General features: G+C 40.0%; 1 protein-coding gene across 1 annotated transcript; it reads right to left on the bottom strand.

Moving 5' to 3' along the window:
• Positions 1 to 264: 264 nt before the first annotated feature.
• On the bottom strand, positions 265 to 16,196 carry C1H7orf57 (chromosome 1 C7orf57 homolog). Its single transcript, XM_053940602.1, is given in 7 exon segments — positions 265 to 4,645; positions 6,776 to 6,912; positions 8,009 to 8,109; positions 14,119 to 14,281; positions 14,408 to 14,516; positions 14,753 to 14,932; positions 15,662 to 16,196. Coding segments are annotated over 7 exon segments (1,287 nt in total). The 3' UTR covers positions 265 to 4,583.
• Positions 16,197 to 17,594: the final 1,398 nt, after the last annotated feature.

Below are 17,594 nucleotides of genomic sequence, written 5' to 3'. Positions count from 1 at the left end.
GAGATAGGAGATAGAGATACAGATACAGACGCAGGTGTCGGCCGAGGATGGCGGAGTCGGGTCGGTGCCTGTCTGCCCTTGCGTGCTCACACACCGTGTCCCCTCACTCATGGGCATGTGGGCACAGCAAACACGGCGCGAGAAAAGAGCAGAGACGGTTTTGGCTACTGGAAGCACAAATTTAACATTGTTCATACAGTAACTGAAAACACCAAACCCACAATCCTGCAATGCAATTTTAAAAGTAAGTTTTCGTACCAGAAGCACACTGTGGTTTGTCATAGTAGGGAATACTTGGGAAACAGAGCAACTAACATCTTCATGGTAGAGAACTTTCCGTGTCTCAGGACAGTAAACACATTAGGCACAAGGCACTGCTGAGATGTATTTATTACAAAATCATGTATTGGGCATTTAAAGTAAAATTTATTCATATCCTGTCTCACACCAAAGGACTTTGTATGTGAATATAAGAGAGAGAGATCCCTTGCATAGATGCATTTCTAGGCATAAACGACATGCAAGAAGAATTGTTTAACAAACTCAGAAAAACGTCACCTGTTCAGCTTCTTGAGATTTCCAGTGGGTGAAACAGAAGGACAGGTTCCTAATCCAACTTCCATTTTCCTGTTCTTTAAATATTTGTCAAGACTTCCAAGCTATAGTAGTGGCCAAACACCTTAGAGAGTGGTTAATTCTGTGGAAGAAAGTTTTCCTTTAAACAGGAATATTACATATCCCTTCATCTCAGGGTCCAGTGAAAAGTCTGCTTTAGCTTTCAGGTTGTTTTTTATTCAGCTATAAATTAAGAGAATCAATTGAAATTGTTTTTGTAAATAATAAGGTTGCTATAGTTACCTTGTCTGAAATGTTCAATAAATTATGCATTTCTATGAGTCTCATAATTGGTAGCAATATTTTCTCTCAGATATCACTAAAAATTTTAAATCTCCTTTTAGCTTCCTGGTTTTGTAGTGTAGTGTTTGGGTTTTCATTCAATTCTGTATTTTAGTGGGAAAGATACTAATGTTGTTCAGAAGGGTGAAAAATACACAGCTACACACTGAGGTAATAGCAACAATACGTAACCGGTATCCATTTTCAGGTTTTTATGTTGCATGGACGAAAATGTGAGCTATGGAAATAAGGCTGTCTGTCATAATCAAACATATTCTCCCTTGTGCTCACCATAAACCATTTTCACAGTCAATTAGACAAATATTTCAGTGCAGCTGTTTTACCCACTTCATTTTGATTCTTCAGTTATTCTGAATGTTTTGTAATATGACAACTATTAATAGAAGGACAAAATGTGCTAAGACTGAACTTCTTTATTTCTATTTCTAGCTTTTTCTCCCACATTATAGCATAATATGTAACTACATTCTCAAAAAATATCTGCAGAGAAGAGCAAGAATATGAAGTTATTTATTTACAGAAAGAAATTTGGCTTCATCCGATATCTTTTACAACTCAGCCTGCATATTCAGCAGGCTGAATGATAGTATTTAAGAAATACATAATCCCAAATCAAGGGAATTTTAGATGCTTCAGAAGAACACAGGGCAATTGAATTTTTGTTTGTATTGCTACACAAAGAAAGTTAATGCATATGTACCCTTGATCTTTGGAAGTATGTTTATATTTTAGTCTAGTTCAAAAAGACAGAAGTGGTTAGAGTTATGTATTAGATATATATTAGGCTTCACTACAGTGAAATGGCTATATATAAAAGGAAAATTACTCTCTGGTCGCTCAACTGCCAAGTTGTTAAATCTTTGTCTGGAATTCTCTTTTAGAAACACTCACATGTCCAGTATCTTGGATGCAATTCATAAAATGTAACTGAACTTTTGTTTCATCTTTGGGCTTGTAAAGCAATCAGTATTCAAAAAAAAAAAAAAAATCTCACTACTTAAAGGCATTCAGAGCAGAAATAGAACACAAGACAATGAAACAAATGTTTCAGCATTTAAAACAATAAGGCAAGATTTTGTAATAGGCACCCAGCTTTTGACTTTGACATTTCTCTGAAAAACAAAAATGGAAAACCAGAAGCTTCCAGTGCTTTTACATGGAACTGCTGATGACTTTGAAAACTGCCAGCTTCATGACTGCATTGACTCAGAAGTAAATAGAACAATGTGATTACTGTGATAAGGTGAATTCAAGCAGCACACTTCCATCCTTGGGTTCAGCTGGAGCTTTTTGATTTGTTTTACCACTTTGACTTCACGTCCCTTGAAGAACAGGCAAGTTACATGTCTGCTGCAGCTCTCTGTTATTTTGAATGCACAAGACTCCCTGCTCTTGTGAAGAGAAATCTCAGGCTGCTAATATTTTAACTTACAGTATTCAAACTGTGATCCATTCAGACTCAGTTGACGAACAATACAAACCTCTCCTTGGCTTGACTAAGGAAAGCTGAATTTACATTAATGGCCATCATTTAAGTAGGAAAAGACCACCATGATCATCGAGTCCAACCTTCAACTGAACACCACCTTGTCAACAAAGCCATAGCACTGTCATGTATGGTTGGTTGCTTCTTGAACACTTCCAAGGATGGCGACTCCACCACTTCCCTGGACAGCCCATTCCAATGCTTAACCCTCCTTTCAGTGAAGAAATTCTTCCTGATGTCCAGCCTGAAACTCCCTTGGCTGTTTCCTCTCATTCTGTCACTGGCTGGCTGGGAGAAACCACCTGGCTACAAACTCCTTACAGGTCATTTTAGAGACTGATAAGGTCACCCCAAGCCTCCTTTTCTCCAGGCTAAACAACCCCAGCTCCCTCAGCTGCTCCTCATAGGACTTACTTTCTAGAAACTTCACCAGCTCTGTTGCCCTTTACTGGAGTCACTCCTACAAGTTGTGTTCCGCCTTATTTTCTCTCCCCTGTCCTGCTGGGAAGGGGAGTGATAGAGAGGCTTGGCAGGCTCCTGGTGTCCAGCCAAGGTCAACCCACCACAGCTGGTCAGGTTTTAATGCTATGAGCTCCAACTCTGGCATCCCCTGATAAGGGTGGCCTAGAAAACTGGATTTCCCCAGAAGCTCAGCCTTCGCAGCAAAATTAATGGTTTCAATGTATCTGGACATAATTTGCAACACAAATTGTAACTGAAAACAGATACAAGCTAAGTAATCTCACACACCACTAAAGTAACAGCTTGATGTAAGCTTTTTTTATATTTAGAGAAATTTGCTGAGCAGCCAGTAACTGTACATTTAAGCATTTGCATATGTCTTTGCCTTTTATTTTTTTAAATACAATTTAGTTGAATTGTTCAAAATATTGGATAGCAAAGATGGACTCGGGTGCTAGGTCTAACAACACCAACAGCAAAATTTCTGCAGTTTGCTGAAAATTTTGCAGGTTCAGATTAGCAATGGTTTACCTATTTCAAATCAATTTTTACATTGAGGTTCTAAAGGAACAGTGTTAAACCAAATACTCTAAACATTCTGTTCAAAGAAATCTACATTTATTAATACATTTTAGAACCTTCAGGACTTGGATTCAAAGGTGTAAAATGTACTGAATGTAATCTGAAGAGGAAATTCTAAAAATTAAGAGTTTACTTTTCATGGTATTAGCAAAAAAACTTGGTAATGAAATTGCACCCACTTTCTAGTGGAATTTATAATCAATATTTAATTATTAATAAGATTTCAGGGATATATCCTAATCCAAGTAGATAAAATGCAAGAATTGAAATATCAGTGTATTTTAAGTTTTTCAAAATATTAAAGTGCAACATCTATACATTGCTATTTCAAAGTACAAACTTCTGCTGATATGAATAAACACAGTGATCTAGCATATAATATTTTTGTTGCAGTCAAGACTTCAGGATAGATAATTTTTTTAATCTAACAGCTGAAAGTGCAGACATCACAGATAGCTGAGTCCATAGAACTGTTAACCAACAATTCAACTTCTACACAACAAGACTATACCAGGAAATGCCACCAGGTCTTTAACTATGTGGTTGAACACTATGACTGATCAACTAGTTCTTGTGCAGCAGGCACAGCAATAGAGCTGTCCTAGAAAGCTGAGTGTCTGTTCAAAGTAAATGAGCTTTCAAAATGAAGAAACAGTCTTTTCAGTGAAGGTTTAACTTTTTTACTGCAAGTATCCATACCAGTTCAATTCTTTCTGTCTTCATTTCATCCCATACCACACAGTTCCCCTTCACCTTTCTTTGTGGCATAACTCATGAGTACAGCTGTAATTAACTGAAGACACTTGCTGATTTGGACACATCAATAGCATACCTGTGTCTAGTCAAGTCAGCAATACGGTAACCCTCTCTGAGAATAGCAAAGCAGCAGGAGTCTTGCGTGGGAGAAAACCTCAGCTTTGCTTTATTTTGGTCTAGGACTAAGCATTGATAGCTGTTGTCTATTCTTTAAAATTTGCTGTAATCAAGCCCAATGAAGTTCATCCATTTTGCAAACATCTCAATCAGGTATGAGTTAAATTAGAAAAATAATCTGCCCAACATGTAAATAGTACATAATAGTAAATAGGGCTATATAAGCAATACAAAGCTTTAGTTTCCCCAAGAATGTTTCAAGTTACTTATTACATCCCTGGAACTGTGACTTTAACTCATTGCTTCCAGGTGGTGATTCAGAATCTGCAATAGGAAAAAAAAAGATTAAAGTTTACAAAATAACTTCAACCATAATAATAAAAGGTCTGCTAAAATTTTTGGTTTCTTCCTCATGTCAAAGTACACATAAATTCCACTACTTTTAATGTTGAATTAACAAGATAAACAAGCTATTTGCAGTATGATGCAAATCTGTATCCCAAAACAAATGGGATATTTGGGAACAAATGGGAAATCCATTACATATGGAATGGGTTGTATCTCCTTCCTGATGTGTCTAGGGCTTATTCTGTGCAAGTGAGAACAGAGAAAGCTCCATCTCAAAAGGGAGCTGCAAGGTGCTCATGCTGGCAATTGCTTTGAATGAACAGAAAAAAAGTACACAAGTGGGGAAAAAAAGTAAAAGCACTACAGTCAGCAATCACCTAAAAGAATGAAAAGGACAAGGTCAAAACTGAAGGAAGATAAACATCTGGATGAAACCATATTGTTAAGAGCATTAAAAGCAACCTCCTTTTACACTGTGACACAGGACCAATCTCAATTGAAATAGCTTTGATTGCAAACAAAGGCAATAGAAGCAAAGCAGGTATCACATTATCAAAAAAATTGAAAAATAAAAGCAACTCAAAAATTAGATGTATCTATATGTCAGCCTATGCAGCACACTGACTTTTCAGCAGCCTTTACAGCATACCTGTATTTTTCTTCTCTATTGCCTAACTGGTATAACCAAACCAATTTCATGCTTAGTCTGAAAAATCTTCAAATTTTTTTATATCTCAGCTGTCTCCTTAGAGGCACACACATTAAAGAAGCCAACTATCACCAAATTAAGGAAATTGAGATTTTGAAATCCTCTTTAATTTTACTCAGACTAATGGGGGGAAAAAACTTTGAATTCTATTCAATTCGAAGTTGAATAGAATCTGAAAACAAAGAAGAATATTCAAGGTTTTCTTTCATGCTGAGGAACAGCACTTTTAGACTTCATGGTTGAATTGTTAGGTCACTGAGCCTCTCAAAGCAGCATCCTCTGCATATTCAGAGTTTGGATACTTAAGTTAACTTGAAGAGTGGCTTCTAAGGTTACACATTCTCCTTCAGATCCAGACCAAGATCTGGCTTCATCCCTCAGTTTTATGACATTTTTTCCTCTGAACAAAACCACACAACTTCTAGTTCTCTGTTTTCTCCTGATACTCACCTGGAGAAAGAGGTTTTGCACACACACACAAAAAAATACTATAGATACATTAATGGAAGACAGAAAAATTAATTCAGACAGAGCTGAATTGCCAGAGAAATTAAAATACCTAGCCTCTAAGACTTCATACATTAATATATCAAGGTCAAGGGAATAATGACAATGCCAGTGTATACAAACGGATTCCCAGACATAAATTTAAAAAAAAATTCTGGTGCATGCAATGGGAGGTCAAATAGCATTTCCAAACATTGCTAGAGAAAACTGATAGAGCCAGCACGGTTACCAAAGCAAAAGGTCTTTGACAGAAGTAAGAGAAATTTTCCCACCCTTTAACCTCTATATTTGTTTCCAAGTGAAGTCTTTCATAGCTATCACTATTGTGCATGATAAAGTATGGTTTGAAAACATGACATTGGATAACTTTTTTCTCTTAAACTGTTGAAATTCCACTGCCTTCAATGATGTGCATATATTTATTTTGAAAAATTTCTACAAGCAGTGATCTATTTCTTAAACATGAGTATTAATGACACTTGTGACAGAAGTTTTCAGAAAAAAAATATTAGGAGCAAAAAAATATTCATAACAATGAGGCAACAAATATTTTACAGTCTGCTTCAATTTAGGCAGGATGGCTGTGTCTCTGCAGCATTTTATGGAAACACATCACAGAGAAGCCCCTGGATCAGAGCACAGAAGCCCCTGGATCAGAACAGAGCATACTGCAATTGTAGAGATGAAAAAAGTCCATGAAAGCGCCTGCCTTCGTTGACTACAAACAGGAGCACTCCTTTCTTTAGCTGGCTGTAGGGTATTGTAAACTAAGCACAATAATTCCATGTGTCTCACCATATTCAGAGAGCCACACAAATATTGAGGCTGCCCTCTGCTGTTACCTTGAGGGTCCAGCTCATTTTAAAAGAAACAGCTTTCAATAACGTTACCTTCAGAGTGCTCACTATTTTCTGATGTTTCTTGAGTCTTATTTTCCCATCCAGTACACTGCTGAAACCAGTCAGTCCCATAACCATTGCTTATTAATTTGCTAAAATTTACTGCTTCACTTTTTCTCTGAGCAGGCCTGTAAATACAAATATATTAAAGGAAAACAAAAGCAAAAGTAAACAAAAATGGGGGCTAGGTGGAAAAATAATATTTTACACAGGAAAGGCCTTATAATATAATTTATTTATAAGTATAACATTAACTAAAATATAACCATGTACAGCCTTATAATTTATTTATAAATAACAAAACACATATTCTACATGTAATCATCTAAGAAGAAAAACCAAAAATAAACAAACAAAAGCACAGAACTATGCCTGATTTAGTACTGTGTAAATTTACATGAGAAGAGCCATCTGTTTCATTGGAATTTTACATGTATAATACTTAAACAGTTCTGGTCTTAAAGACAAAAAGCACAAAAGGCAAATCCCACAAAGAATGTGTAAGTGAAAAAGGTTGACAGTACTCATTCGGTGGTGCACAAAAGTGAAATTATGTCCAAAATTTTCTCTTAATTCATTTGACAGTTTAATCACTTATTTGGCAGCATTAACATAGTTCTAAAACATACTAGGACTACTGATGACTGAGCAATAAATTTTTAAGACAAAGTATGCAGAAGCAATTCAGCTGTTCACACAGCTGATGATGTGATAACATCACATCACAAATGACATAAAAATTAGCTTAAAATTCCTCTTTCAGGTGTTCATCAGAGTATTTTTGCTCTGTATGACCTTATAAAGGCTACAGTTTATGTCTTTCCTTGAAGTGTCAGTCTTACTTGTTTCTCTGTAACCTACACTGACAGAAATAACAATGTAATTATCATTTTCACCTGTTCACTGGTATTAAGAAAAAAACCCAATTTAGAATACCAAAAAATTCTGCTACATGAAGATATGCCACTCTATGCTTAGTTTCCCTAACACAGTTATATTGAATAATTTTCTAATATGAGTTAAAGTACTGTTATTTTAGTTGCTTTAGACACTTTTAAAACTATTTTAGCATCACATACGATAGCAAATTTAACAGCAATAAAGATCCACAGGGTCCATACACATATCTGCTAATTCCTGCATTTCACAAGGAGCAATTTTACTTGTACACATGAATAGTTGCAGGCTTAGGTGTTCAATGATTTTCATAAATGTACTACTTACATGGGTGGGAAGGCAAGCTTATTTTCTCCACTAAATTCCTTGTTTGTAGAAACAGTTGGAATTCTGCTTGGATATTTAGGGCTTATAGGTGGAAGCTTTACCTGTGTTAGAGAAATCTTAGTTCAAAAAAAGGAGTTATGAAAAAAATAATCAAGAAAATTATATGATATCATAGCCTTCAAAAGTGAGGGTGATATAAAAGGCCTAAATATGTTCAAATTTCCATGTCTTATATACGTTATTTCCCTAAGTACTAGTAATGAATCACTGAGGAATAACTAAAGATAAAGCAGCCTCTTAGTTATTCTACATGAGATTAGCTGTTTGCTCTCTCAACAAGCCTTTCCCTCACAGTACACTTCAAATTAAGCTTCAAATTCAAACTTATCCATGGCAACCTCTCATCTTGGACCATTTCTGTGTATGCAGAATATGAAAATAGACCAGTCCTACTAAAGTCAGGAGGACTATAACTTATGGTTTAACTGCTACTTCTTTTTTAGTTTGTTTTTGTTTTTTAATAAAAAGCATAAAACATCCTATATAATAAGAAAACAATTGTGGTATTATATTAATACCACATTAATATAATAATTATGTGGATATATATTAATTAGAGGTTTAATATTCAAACAAATACATATATATTGGGGGAAGCCTGCAACAGAAAAATGTATTTTACTTTTATCATCTTTCCAATGACAGGTGAAGAAACTCAGTGTTGACTAAAAGACTGAAAGATGACACCTAGAAAGCCAGGGAAAGCCAACACGCACTCCAGAGCTGAAAGTGGGAAAACCAATAAGTAGTGGAGAAACATGAGCAACACATACCAAAGCTCTTTATTTTAACTTTGATCAAAATCAACAGCTACTAAAGGGTCAACTTAGCTCCCTCTCAAAATCATGAAATTAAATATTCTTAACAACTCCCAGATATTTTTCACTAATAGTTGCTAAGAAATTTCATCATTGCACAAAGAAAATTCCTGAAGATAGCAAAAAATTTTCAAAGCTTATTAACAAAGTTTTTTGTGTTACACTAATATATTCTTTTAATTAGAGCCTACATATTATTTGACCATTTTCTTTTTTAAACATGCAACACAGGAGAGTGGCCCATGGAGTAAGACATATTACTGGCAGGTTATTTAGGAAAAAATCAGGACAGGGTAACTAAAAGTGAAATGTACTGCTCTGTAAACTTACAAGTACATTAAGGATAACAATACTTTCCACCTACGTGGACATAGCTACTGCAATACAGTTAACAGAGCAAAAAATTATGAAGTGCAAAAATTAGATGCATGAGCAGTAGTCACACTTGGATTGCAGATACTATAAAACACCTATGAAAACTTCTATAAGGAGAAGATTCCAAAATGTAAACACACCAAGGACTTCTCAAGGAGCTTGTGCACAGTGAGTATGGAAAAAGCAAACAGAAGTATAATGGCCTTTGAATACATCTGATCAATGAACTAATTAGGAAGCCACAAAGAAAAAGCAGGTCTGAATGTTCAGAGAATGTAAGTTTTCTTATTATCTCGAAGAAAGTGAAGCCTGGACAGGCAGTTGTACTGATTCTGAGCCAGGATGTCAATGCAAACACGTGTAAAGTCAGTGCTGAAACCCCTTCAGACTTCAATGGAGTCACACTGGGCCATTTGTCAAAGAAGAAGAGATGAGATTAGCAAGAGCAGGGAGCGATATCAGAGGCAGCTATGTGAGAGGAAAAGGAGGGTCCTTGTTCAACCTGGAGGTTAAAAACCACATTAGCTGCTTAGAACTGCTTTTCAAGTTTGTTCACACTGTTTGCTGAGGCAGCCTATTTGTGCTTTACATTTCAGAAATACCATCCCATTGTGCAGAAATGCTAGCACTGCCTTCCCTCTATCACTAGACTGGACCACTTCAGATTTGACATGCAAGTTTCAGATCCGGGACACAATTACCTACAGTTTCAACTGACAAAAACAACCTCAGGTGACATTTGTCACGTGCTGAAGGCAGGATGGCACACAGGGCAACACAGAAACACAACTCAATTTGATAGTCAGGATACACAAACAGCAGATGAAGAGAGATGAGATTTTCCTCTTGGCATCAAACAGAAGCACAAGAAAAGGAGGTGTAGTAATTAAAGAATTAATTAAAGGATAAAGGCAGAGCAGAAGCTAGAGAGATTTTGACTAGAGACAGAAAAAGGTTCAGACTGTCAAATATAATGTCAAGAGAAAGAAAGGAGAGAGGAAAGGCAAAGAGAAAAGTCTTGAAGGTTGTGAGCAAGAGCATTGTTTTAAATGTTACCTCTCTTGGCATTAAATGAAAAGCTAGGATATACTGCAGGGATCAAAACACTCCCTCCTGTTCAAGTAAACTAATTAATGACAAAAGTAGCAAGGGAACAGATCAGAAATTGCTTTAGAGGCCACCTGCAATCTGTTCAGGTGCTATTTGTTACTTTGCTGAGCAAATTCAGCATTAAAAGCACTCTTGCGCCACTACACTCCAATGATTACAGCTGAGGGGGCTTTTTGCCTTTGACAAGTATCTATTTAGTAGCAGCCATGAATTGTCACAGATAAAACAAACTACACAGGGAATATTTTACAAACTACACAGGGCATGTTCTTGGTTTAAAGTGTTTTCTCCCTCTCTGGAGAGATGGCAACAATATACTCTAAAAATCACTATGTTTATTATAAATACACATTTATTAATCTTGTATTCAAGAAACATGACGTAGAATATGTACAGTGCCTGGCTAGTATATGAAGAACAATTAATATCTGCAGCCAGTGTGGTAAGATAAAAGCCTTTAGATTAAATCCTGGCTCCTGTATGATCAAGGACTAAATTCTAGACTGTATTTCAAATCTCTCTCTGAGGTAAAATCCTGGCCTCAGACAAGCAACCATTTTGCTACAGCACATACATACCTAAGTACATATGCATATACACACAGACATTTCAGGCAAGTGCCTGAAAGAGAGGACTTCAGAGATGAAGGAGTAATCTTACTGGTGCCACAGGGATATTGCCAAATGCTGATGCAAACTCTGATGACACCTCCAACAGACCTCTCACCCATACAGGCCACTCTCCTTCTTAAGGCCACAGCTTTTTCATAAGGGCCATAAGATGCACAGGCAAAAGGATCACTGAACCACAGAATGGTTTGGCTTAAAGATCATCTAATTCCACCTTCCCTGCCACAGGGACACCTTTCACTGGACCAGGTAGCTCAGAGCTCCATCCAGCCTGACTTCGAATACTTCCAGGGATGGGGCATCCACAACTTCAGTGGGCAACTTGTGTCAGTGCCTCACCATTCTCACAGTAAAGATTTTTTTCCTAACATGTAGTCTAATCTTACTCTCTTTGAGTTTGAATCTATTCCCTCTTGTCCTTTCACTACATACCCTTGTAAGAAGTCCCTCTCTATCTTTCTTGCAGGGTCCCTTCAGGTACTGGAATGGCACAATTAGGTCACCCCAAAGCCTTCTCTTCTCCTGGATGAACAACCCCAATTCTCTCAGCCTTTCTTCACAGGAGAGCTGCTCCATTCCTCTGACCATCTTTGTGCCTTCCTCTGGACTCCTCCCACAGTTCCCTGTTCTCCCTGTGCTGGGGTGCCCAGAGCTGGGTGCAGCAGAGCAGAGGGGCAGAATCCCCACCCTGGCTCTGCTGGGCATGCTGCTCTGGATGCAGCCTGGGACATGTTTGGCTTTCTGGACCGCGAGTACCCATGGCTGGGTGATGTCCACCCTCTCACCCACCAGCACCCCCAGGTCCTTCTGGGCAGGGCTGCTCTCGATCTGTTCATCCCCCAGCCTGTGCTGATAACAGGGGTTATCCCAGCACAGGTGCAGGATCTTGCACTTGGTCTGATTAAGCCTTGTGAGATTTCCATGGGCTGCTTCTCCCTGGGCCAAAGTCCACTACTTTGACATGAGCACAAAGGCTAAATCCTTCATGCACTAATACTCTTCGCTGATTTGCCATATTCCCATGTAATGGTCCCTCGGATCTCCAGTCCTCCTCTACACAGCAATAACCACAAGGAACAGCAGAGATTTTAATACTTCAGAACAAAGCAGCATAAAGGCTTAAACCTTCAGAGCAAAGGCCCACTTGGGAACAATGTTTTCCAAACTGAGCAGAAGAGGTACCCTTGGAGGTTAAATGGTTTTACACTTGTTCCTAAATGCACCCTTTGGGATTTAACTCCACAATTGCATCATGTATGCCTCTTCTGAATAATTGCTTAGTCATACTGGACTGAAAAATATTTTCAATACATTCAGTCTCATACTACCAGAAATACTTGAGGTAGCTCGCTGCTGCAGTGTCATCATGTAGTCAAATAAATAAATTGAATATTCCTTAGAAATGTGCCTGTAGTGTTTTGGAATACATTATTCTTACCTTCCAACATACCAGATGTATTGTGAAAAACTAAAATTGAGACTCTTTGATAGGGCTAATTCCATTCCCTCACTTGGAAGACTCTTTGGGAAGGTACTCTAAGAGCATGGGATAGAAACTTCCCAAAAGAGGATATTCAAGAAGTAGCTGTGAAAGAAGCACCATGTGACATTTCAAGATACATGATACACTTTTCGATGTACAACAAAGATACTGTGAAGTACAGCCAAATGAGAAATGGTGTTATGGACGTTGGAGGTAGAGCTAAATGTAGCAACACAGGCACTGTCTTCACAGGCACCTAATCTTACAGAAAAAGACTTGGTAGATTTAGAATCTTAGGCAAAACTTAACTTCAGCTTCCAGGAGAATAGTGTAAATTATTATATGAGGGCCTCGGCACATTCGCAATCTGAGCTGAATATATAACACATATTCACTTTGCATTTGGTCCTAAATAAAGCACATGACTGAATGAAGCTGGAAACAAATGAAACTCTCAGACACATGATTGAATGGAACTGGGTCTCAACCAAACTCCCTCAAAACTGAAATGAACCTTGGTTTCACTTTACAAGTCAGCACATGGGCTTGAATTACTGTTATCAAAGTTAAGTTTGACTCTTAGAGCACTAAACATAGTTGGTTCTTAAGTAAGGGAATGAGGAAGAGCACTTCCTCTCTGTCCTAATTCAATTCCTTTAAGAGGCACAGCAGTAAGTCAAGTTTTTATTTTCAGTGCCTTAAATCTATAATAGAAAAAAAAAAAAAAAAGAAGCTTCACCTACAAGCATCAGGCAAATTACAGTTTAAACATATGTTGCTTGTTTGCCTGTTGCTACAGACTCAGTAAACATTCCCGAGCCTATTCAGTAATGAGGTGTTCCCATTTACACAAGACATCATTCTGAATTTGCACTAGTTCATCTCAGCAAAAGCTGAGGACTTTTTCTCCTAAAATGTCCAACATCTGCCCTTCTGTTGAAGAAGGGATGTACTAGTGTTCAAGTACATCAAATGCCTTTCCAGGTATACCCCAAAGGCCTATGGCAGATGCAGCAACTGAGATTACAGAGGATATTTTAAAAACATAAGACTTCAGCATCTAAATTGGGCAGGGGCAGGGAGGATGAAAGAGGGAGGATAGCAGAGAGGTCTCCAAGACAAAACACCAGTGTCAGTACAGAAAGGTTTGTTTGGGGCACAGCTTGTGCTATACTTACTTTGTCTTGGATACATCTTTCATTCAAGGACAGCTAGCAGAGTGTCTTTGGGAACACCCTTGCATTTCAAACTAAATTAAACTCCTTTTTCAGAATAGTCTTCTCTTCTTATCTTCTTTCTTCCTCACCCAAGTTTGCTAAACAAGATGTCTCTTCACCAAGAAGGAATTGCAGGGGAAATGAGGCATAAGAAGATAGAAACTAACTACTGCTTTTTATTTATACTGAAGTATATGTACTAATATAGTACATAATGTAATCAGAAACTGCATTTCTGGTTCTTACACTACATCTACAGCACTTAAGAAAACATGGCTTTCTTCTTGTTCTCTAACTGCAATATCAAAACTGATTCTGGAATGCAGAAACTCACATGGATTACAGCTTCCCTCCTATAAAAAGCAACAAAGATGTGTTCACGAACAAAGCATCATCACAGTGTGCCTCTCCATCCTACCTTCTTTTTCTCTGCATTTTCTTTGTCCTCAACTTCCCGCAGCCAAATACCTTTTGTATCAAATTCAAAAGGCCCTCTGCTTGTCTCATAACTGTTACCGTGATGGTCATCAGCCATAAACTCTCTGTGAACCATGTAATCTGGTAGAGACGAAACACAGGTCCTGCAGGCAAAGATTTAATGCTTATTTGTACAAGGTAAACAAATCCTGCACTTTAGTACAGAAGCATTCAGAAATGTTAATAGGTGAAGAAAGAAGCCAAGATGTGTTGGGCCTCAGCAATCTTACCGTGGTTTCTCAATCCCTGCAGGATTGGCACAGTTTGAATACCAAAAAGGTGCAGTATATGCTGCTGAAGGGGACTTCATCACCACAGGAGTGTAGTGCTTCAGTAGGTCTGGAGAGAAAAAGACAAAAGCCAGTACTTTTCTGACTTCTTATCTAGTTTCAAAAGCACTATCTTTGTTTTTAGATTGCTGTTTTGTCAGGAAGAAATTAATTCCCTCATTTTTTCCATGGGTTTATTTCAAAAGTCCTGAAGATCCTCCTGCAGCATCTACGAGCACTTTACACCACACTCAAGCAAAGCCAAACAAAACAAAGGAAAACCAAAGAAGCAAGACAGATGCTCACCAGGTTGGCCTCTTTGCTTTGCTAGCCTCACGTAGGCTGAATCAGTCTCTTTGATCTACTTCCTGTGGCACCCAGACAGTGGCATTTCATGGGGAGCTCTTGAAAGGTCACTGAGACACAGAATCTGGGAGAGAAATGGGCTCTTCTCTGGTTGTTTCAGTGGCATGGGGTATTGCTGACCTGCAATAATGGAAAAGAAAACATTTGTGGTAAAAGTTAACTGTTAGCATCCCTTTTTCAGGCAACTTAACAAATTGAGCTCTCCTGGAATATGAATGAGGTGCTACATTTCATCGTGAAAACAAAAGACCAGGCTTGCTCATTTTGGGGGATATAGCACAAGCAATTTCTAGAGAATCAGATGCAAAACACTTTTGTTTCAGTTCTTAGACAGCATTTAAGTTTTCCTCTAAAATGTTCTTATACAGAGGATCGTGCCTCTTCATTCAGAAAACTATTTCCAAGGACACATCAAAAGCAGTGAGAGGCACACGAGACAGCAGAAGACACTTCAGCCTTTGGTTTCCCTTCCTTCACACGCACTAACTAAAAGCAAAGACAGTAGCTGACCTTTGGCAGGTCTTTATTTGTAGAACAACCAAACTAAATCCCCAAATTAAAAAATTAATAAAAATCAACAGCAAACGTCCTACTTCTCCATACATTACTTTCTCAATTTCTAATGAGCAAAAGAAAATAGAAACAAATCCTTCAAAATGGGAAAATGGACAGCAGATAAATAAGAAAAAGCCAGTACGATGTACTGTGCCGTAGACGGTGCAGAGGCACTTACCGGAGCGACTCCAGCTGCAGCTGATGCCGTTCCGTCGGTGTAAGGACACCACTTCCAGGCAGCAGCTCGCCGAGGAGCTCCTGGCACACACTCGCGCTGGCTGTGCCCAAACTCACCTCCAAGAAACAAGCCAAAGCGCTGCCGCTCCCCGGGGTCAGGGCCGCAGAGGCACCAGCCGGCGCCCGCTGCCGCCTCCCGGGCGGGTCCGTCCCCCGGTGACGATGCTCGGGTTCCCCGCTGCCGCCGAAGGGGCAGGTCAGAGACCAAAGGCCGATTCCCCGAGGGCTGACCCGCAACCCCCGGGAGACAGGCGGGACGGAGCCCGAAGGGGAGACGCGGGCAAAGCCGGACCCCGTCGAGGGCGGGGCGGGACAGCCCGGCCCACGGTACCGCCCTCCCTGCCTGCTTTCTTGAAGGTCGGCGTGTTGCTCGCCACCGCCCGCAGCAGCAGGGGCGCAGAGCGGAGTGGGGGCGGCTCCAGGCGTGCTCCCGGCTTGGGAAGCCTCGGAAGCCGTGCCGGGCGCCTTCCTCCCAAAGAGGGGAGGACGCTCTCCCACTGCGACCGCTCGCCCGGACCTTGTCCCTACCGGGAAACTCCATCCGAGCTGAAAGGAGGCCAAAATCCATCCTTTTTTCCATGGCATTTTCCATTTTGTAGTATTTAATTTTTGCTTTCTGGCCGGTCCATATACTGAAAGTCTACTGGTATTCTTTTGGGGCCTTGAAATACCCTCATCTGAGATCTTCTTTGTGTTCCTGGAGCTGGCAAGCCACTTTATCCACCAATTCTGCTTCTTCATCTTTCCATGTCTGGGACCTGGACAACATGGAAGGATGATTGGATATAGTGGGAGAACGTGGAGGGATGGAGGGATGTGAAGAAAATGGTGGGGTGATGGAACATGGAGGATGTAGAGAGACATAGAGGAGATGGAGGGCCAGAGAGGTGGTGGACTGGGAGGATGATGAGTCATGAAGGTGTTGGAATGTGGAGAGGATGGACAGATAGTGGGATGTAGAGATTGTGGGATGTGTAGGGACATAGAGGAAATGGAGTAGTAGAGAACATATAGGGATGGTGGGATACAGTGGGACAATGGCCCATGGAGGAGATGGAGGGACAGTGAGAAGTGGAGGGTAGCAAGTTGGAGGAGACAGTTGAGGCAAGGGATGGTGGAACAATCAATGGAGAGGCCAGACAGATGAAAGCATTTGGGACAGAAGGACAGTGGGTCATGTAGGGAAATGGAACATGGTGGGTAGTGGGACAGAGCAGTTTGTGGCTAGGGGAACACTGCGGCCAGAAGCAGCACAAGCTGCAAGTTCAGGAACCAGGTCCCTGAAGGACTCACCCAGGCTCTGTGCTACATGTGGAGGTACCAGATGCTGCCCCCCACCTCCTGGGGACCCTCCCTTCTTAGTCCTGTGTGTGCCCCCAGGCAAATCTCTTCCCACACACAGATATGAATTGGTGTGAGGCAGGTTGAGATACCCTGTAAGGCAGTTTGAGGTCGAGGTACACCCCATGGGTGAAATCATATTGCACTGTGGGGTGGGCTGCAACATCCTGTGGGATGCACCAGGTCCACATGGGTTGGCAATCCACAAAAATTTTAGGGTTGGAAGGAACTTCAGAAGATCATCCAGTCTAACCCCCCTGCCAAGGCAGGGTCACCTAGAAAATTTACACAGGAACATGTCCAATTGGGTTTTGAATGTCTGCAGACAGGGAGACTCCACAGTCTTCCTGGGCAGCCTGTTCCTGTGCTCTGCCACCCTCAATGTAAAGAAGTTCTTCCTCATGTTGAGGTGGAACTTCCTGTGTTTTAGTTTATAGCCATTGCTTCTTGTCCTGTCTCTGGGCACCACTGAGAAGTCTGGCACTATCCTCTGGACACCTGCCTTTGAGATGCATTGATGAGATCCCCTCTGAGTTTTCTCCAGACTTAGGCCCAGCTCTCTCAGTCTCTTTCCCTGGAGAGATGCTCCAGATCATTTTCATGGACTCCTGGACGCTCTCCAGTAACTCCTTCTCTTTCTTGTGCTGAG

This window comes from Vidua chalybeata, chromosome 1 (genome assembly GCF_026979565.1).
Source record: "Vidua chalybeata isolate OUT-0048 chromosome 1, bVidCha1 merged haplotype, whole genome shotgun sequence".
Lineage (NCBI taxonomy): Eukaryota > Metazoa > Chordata > Aves > Passeriformes > Viduidae > Vidua > Vidua chalybeata.
Note: the sequence above shows the minus strand (reverse complement) of the source record. Positions and strands in the feature narration are given on the sequence as shown.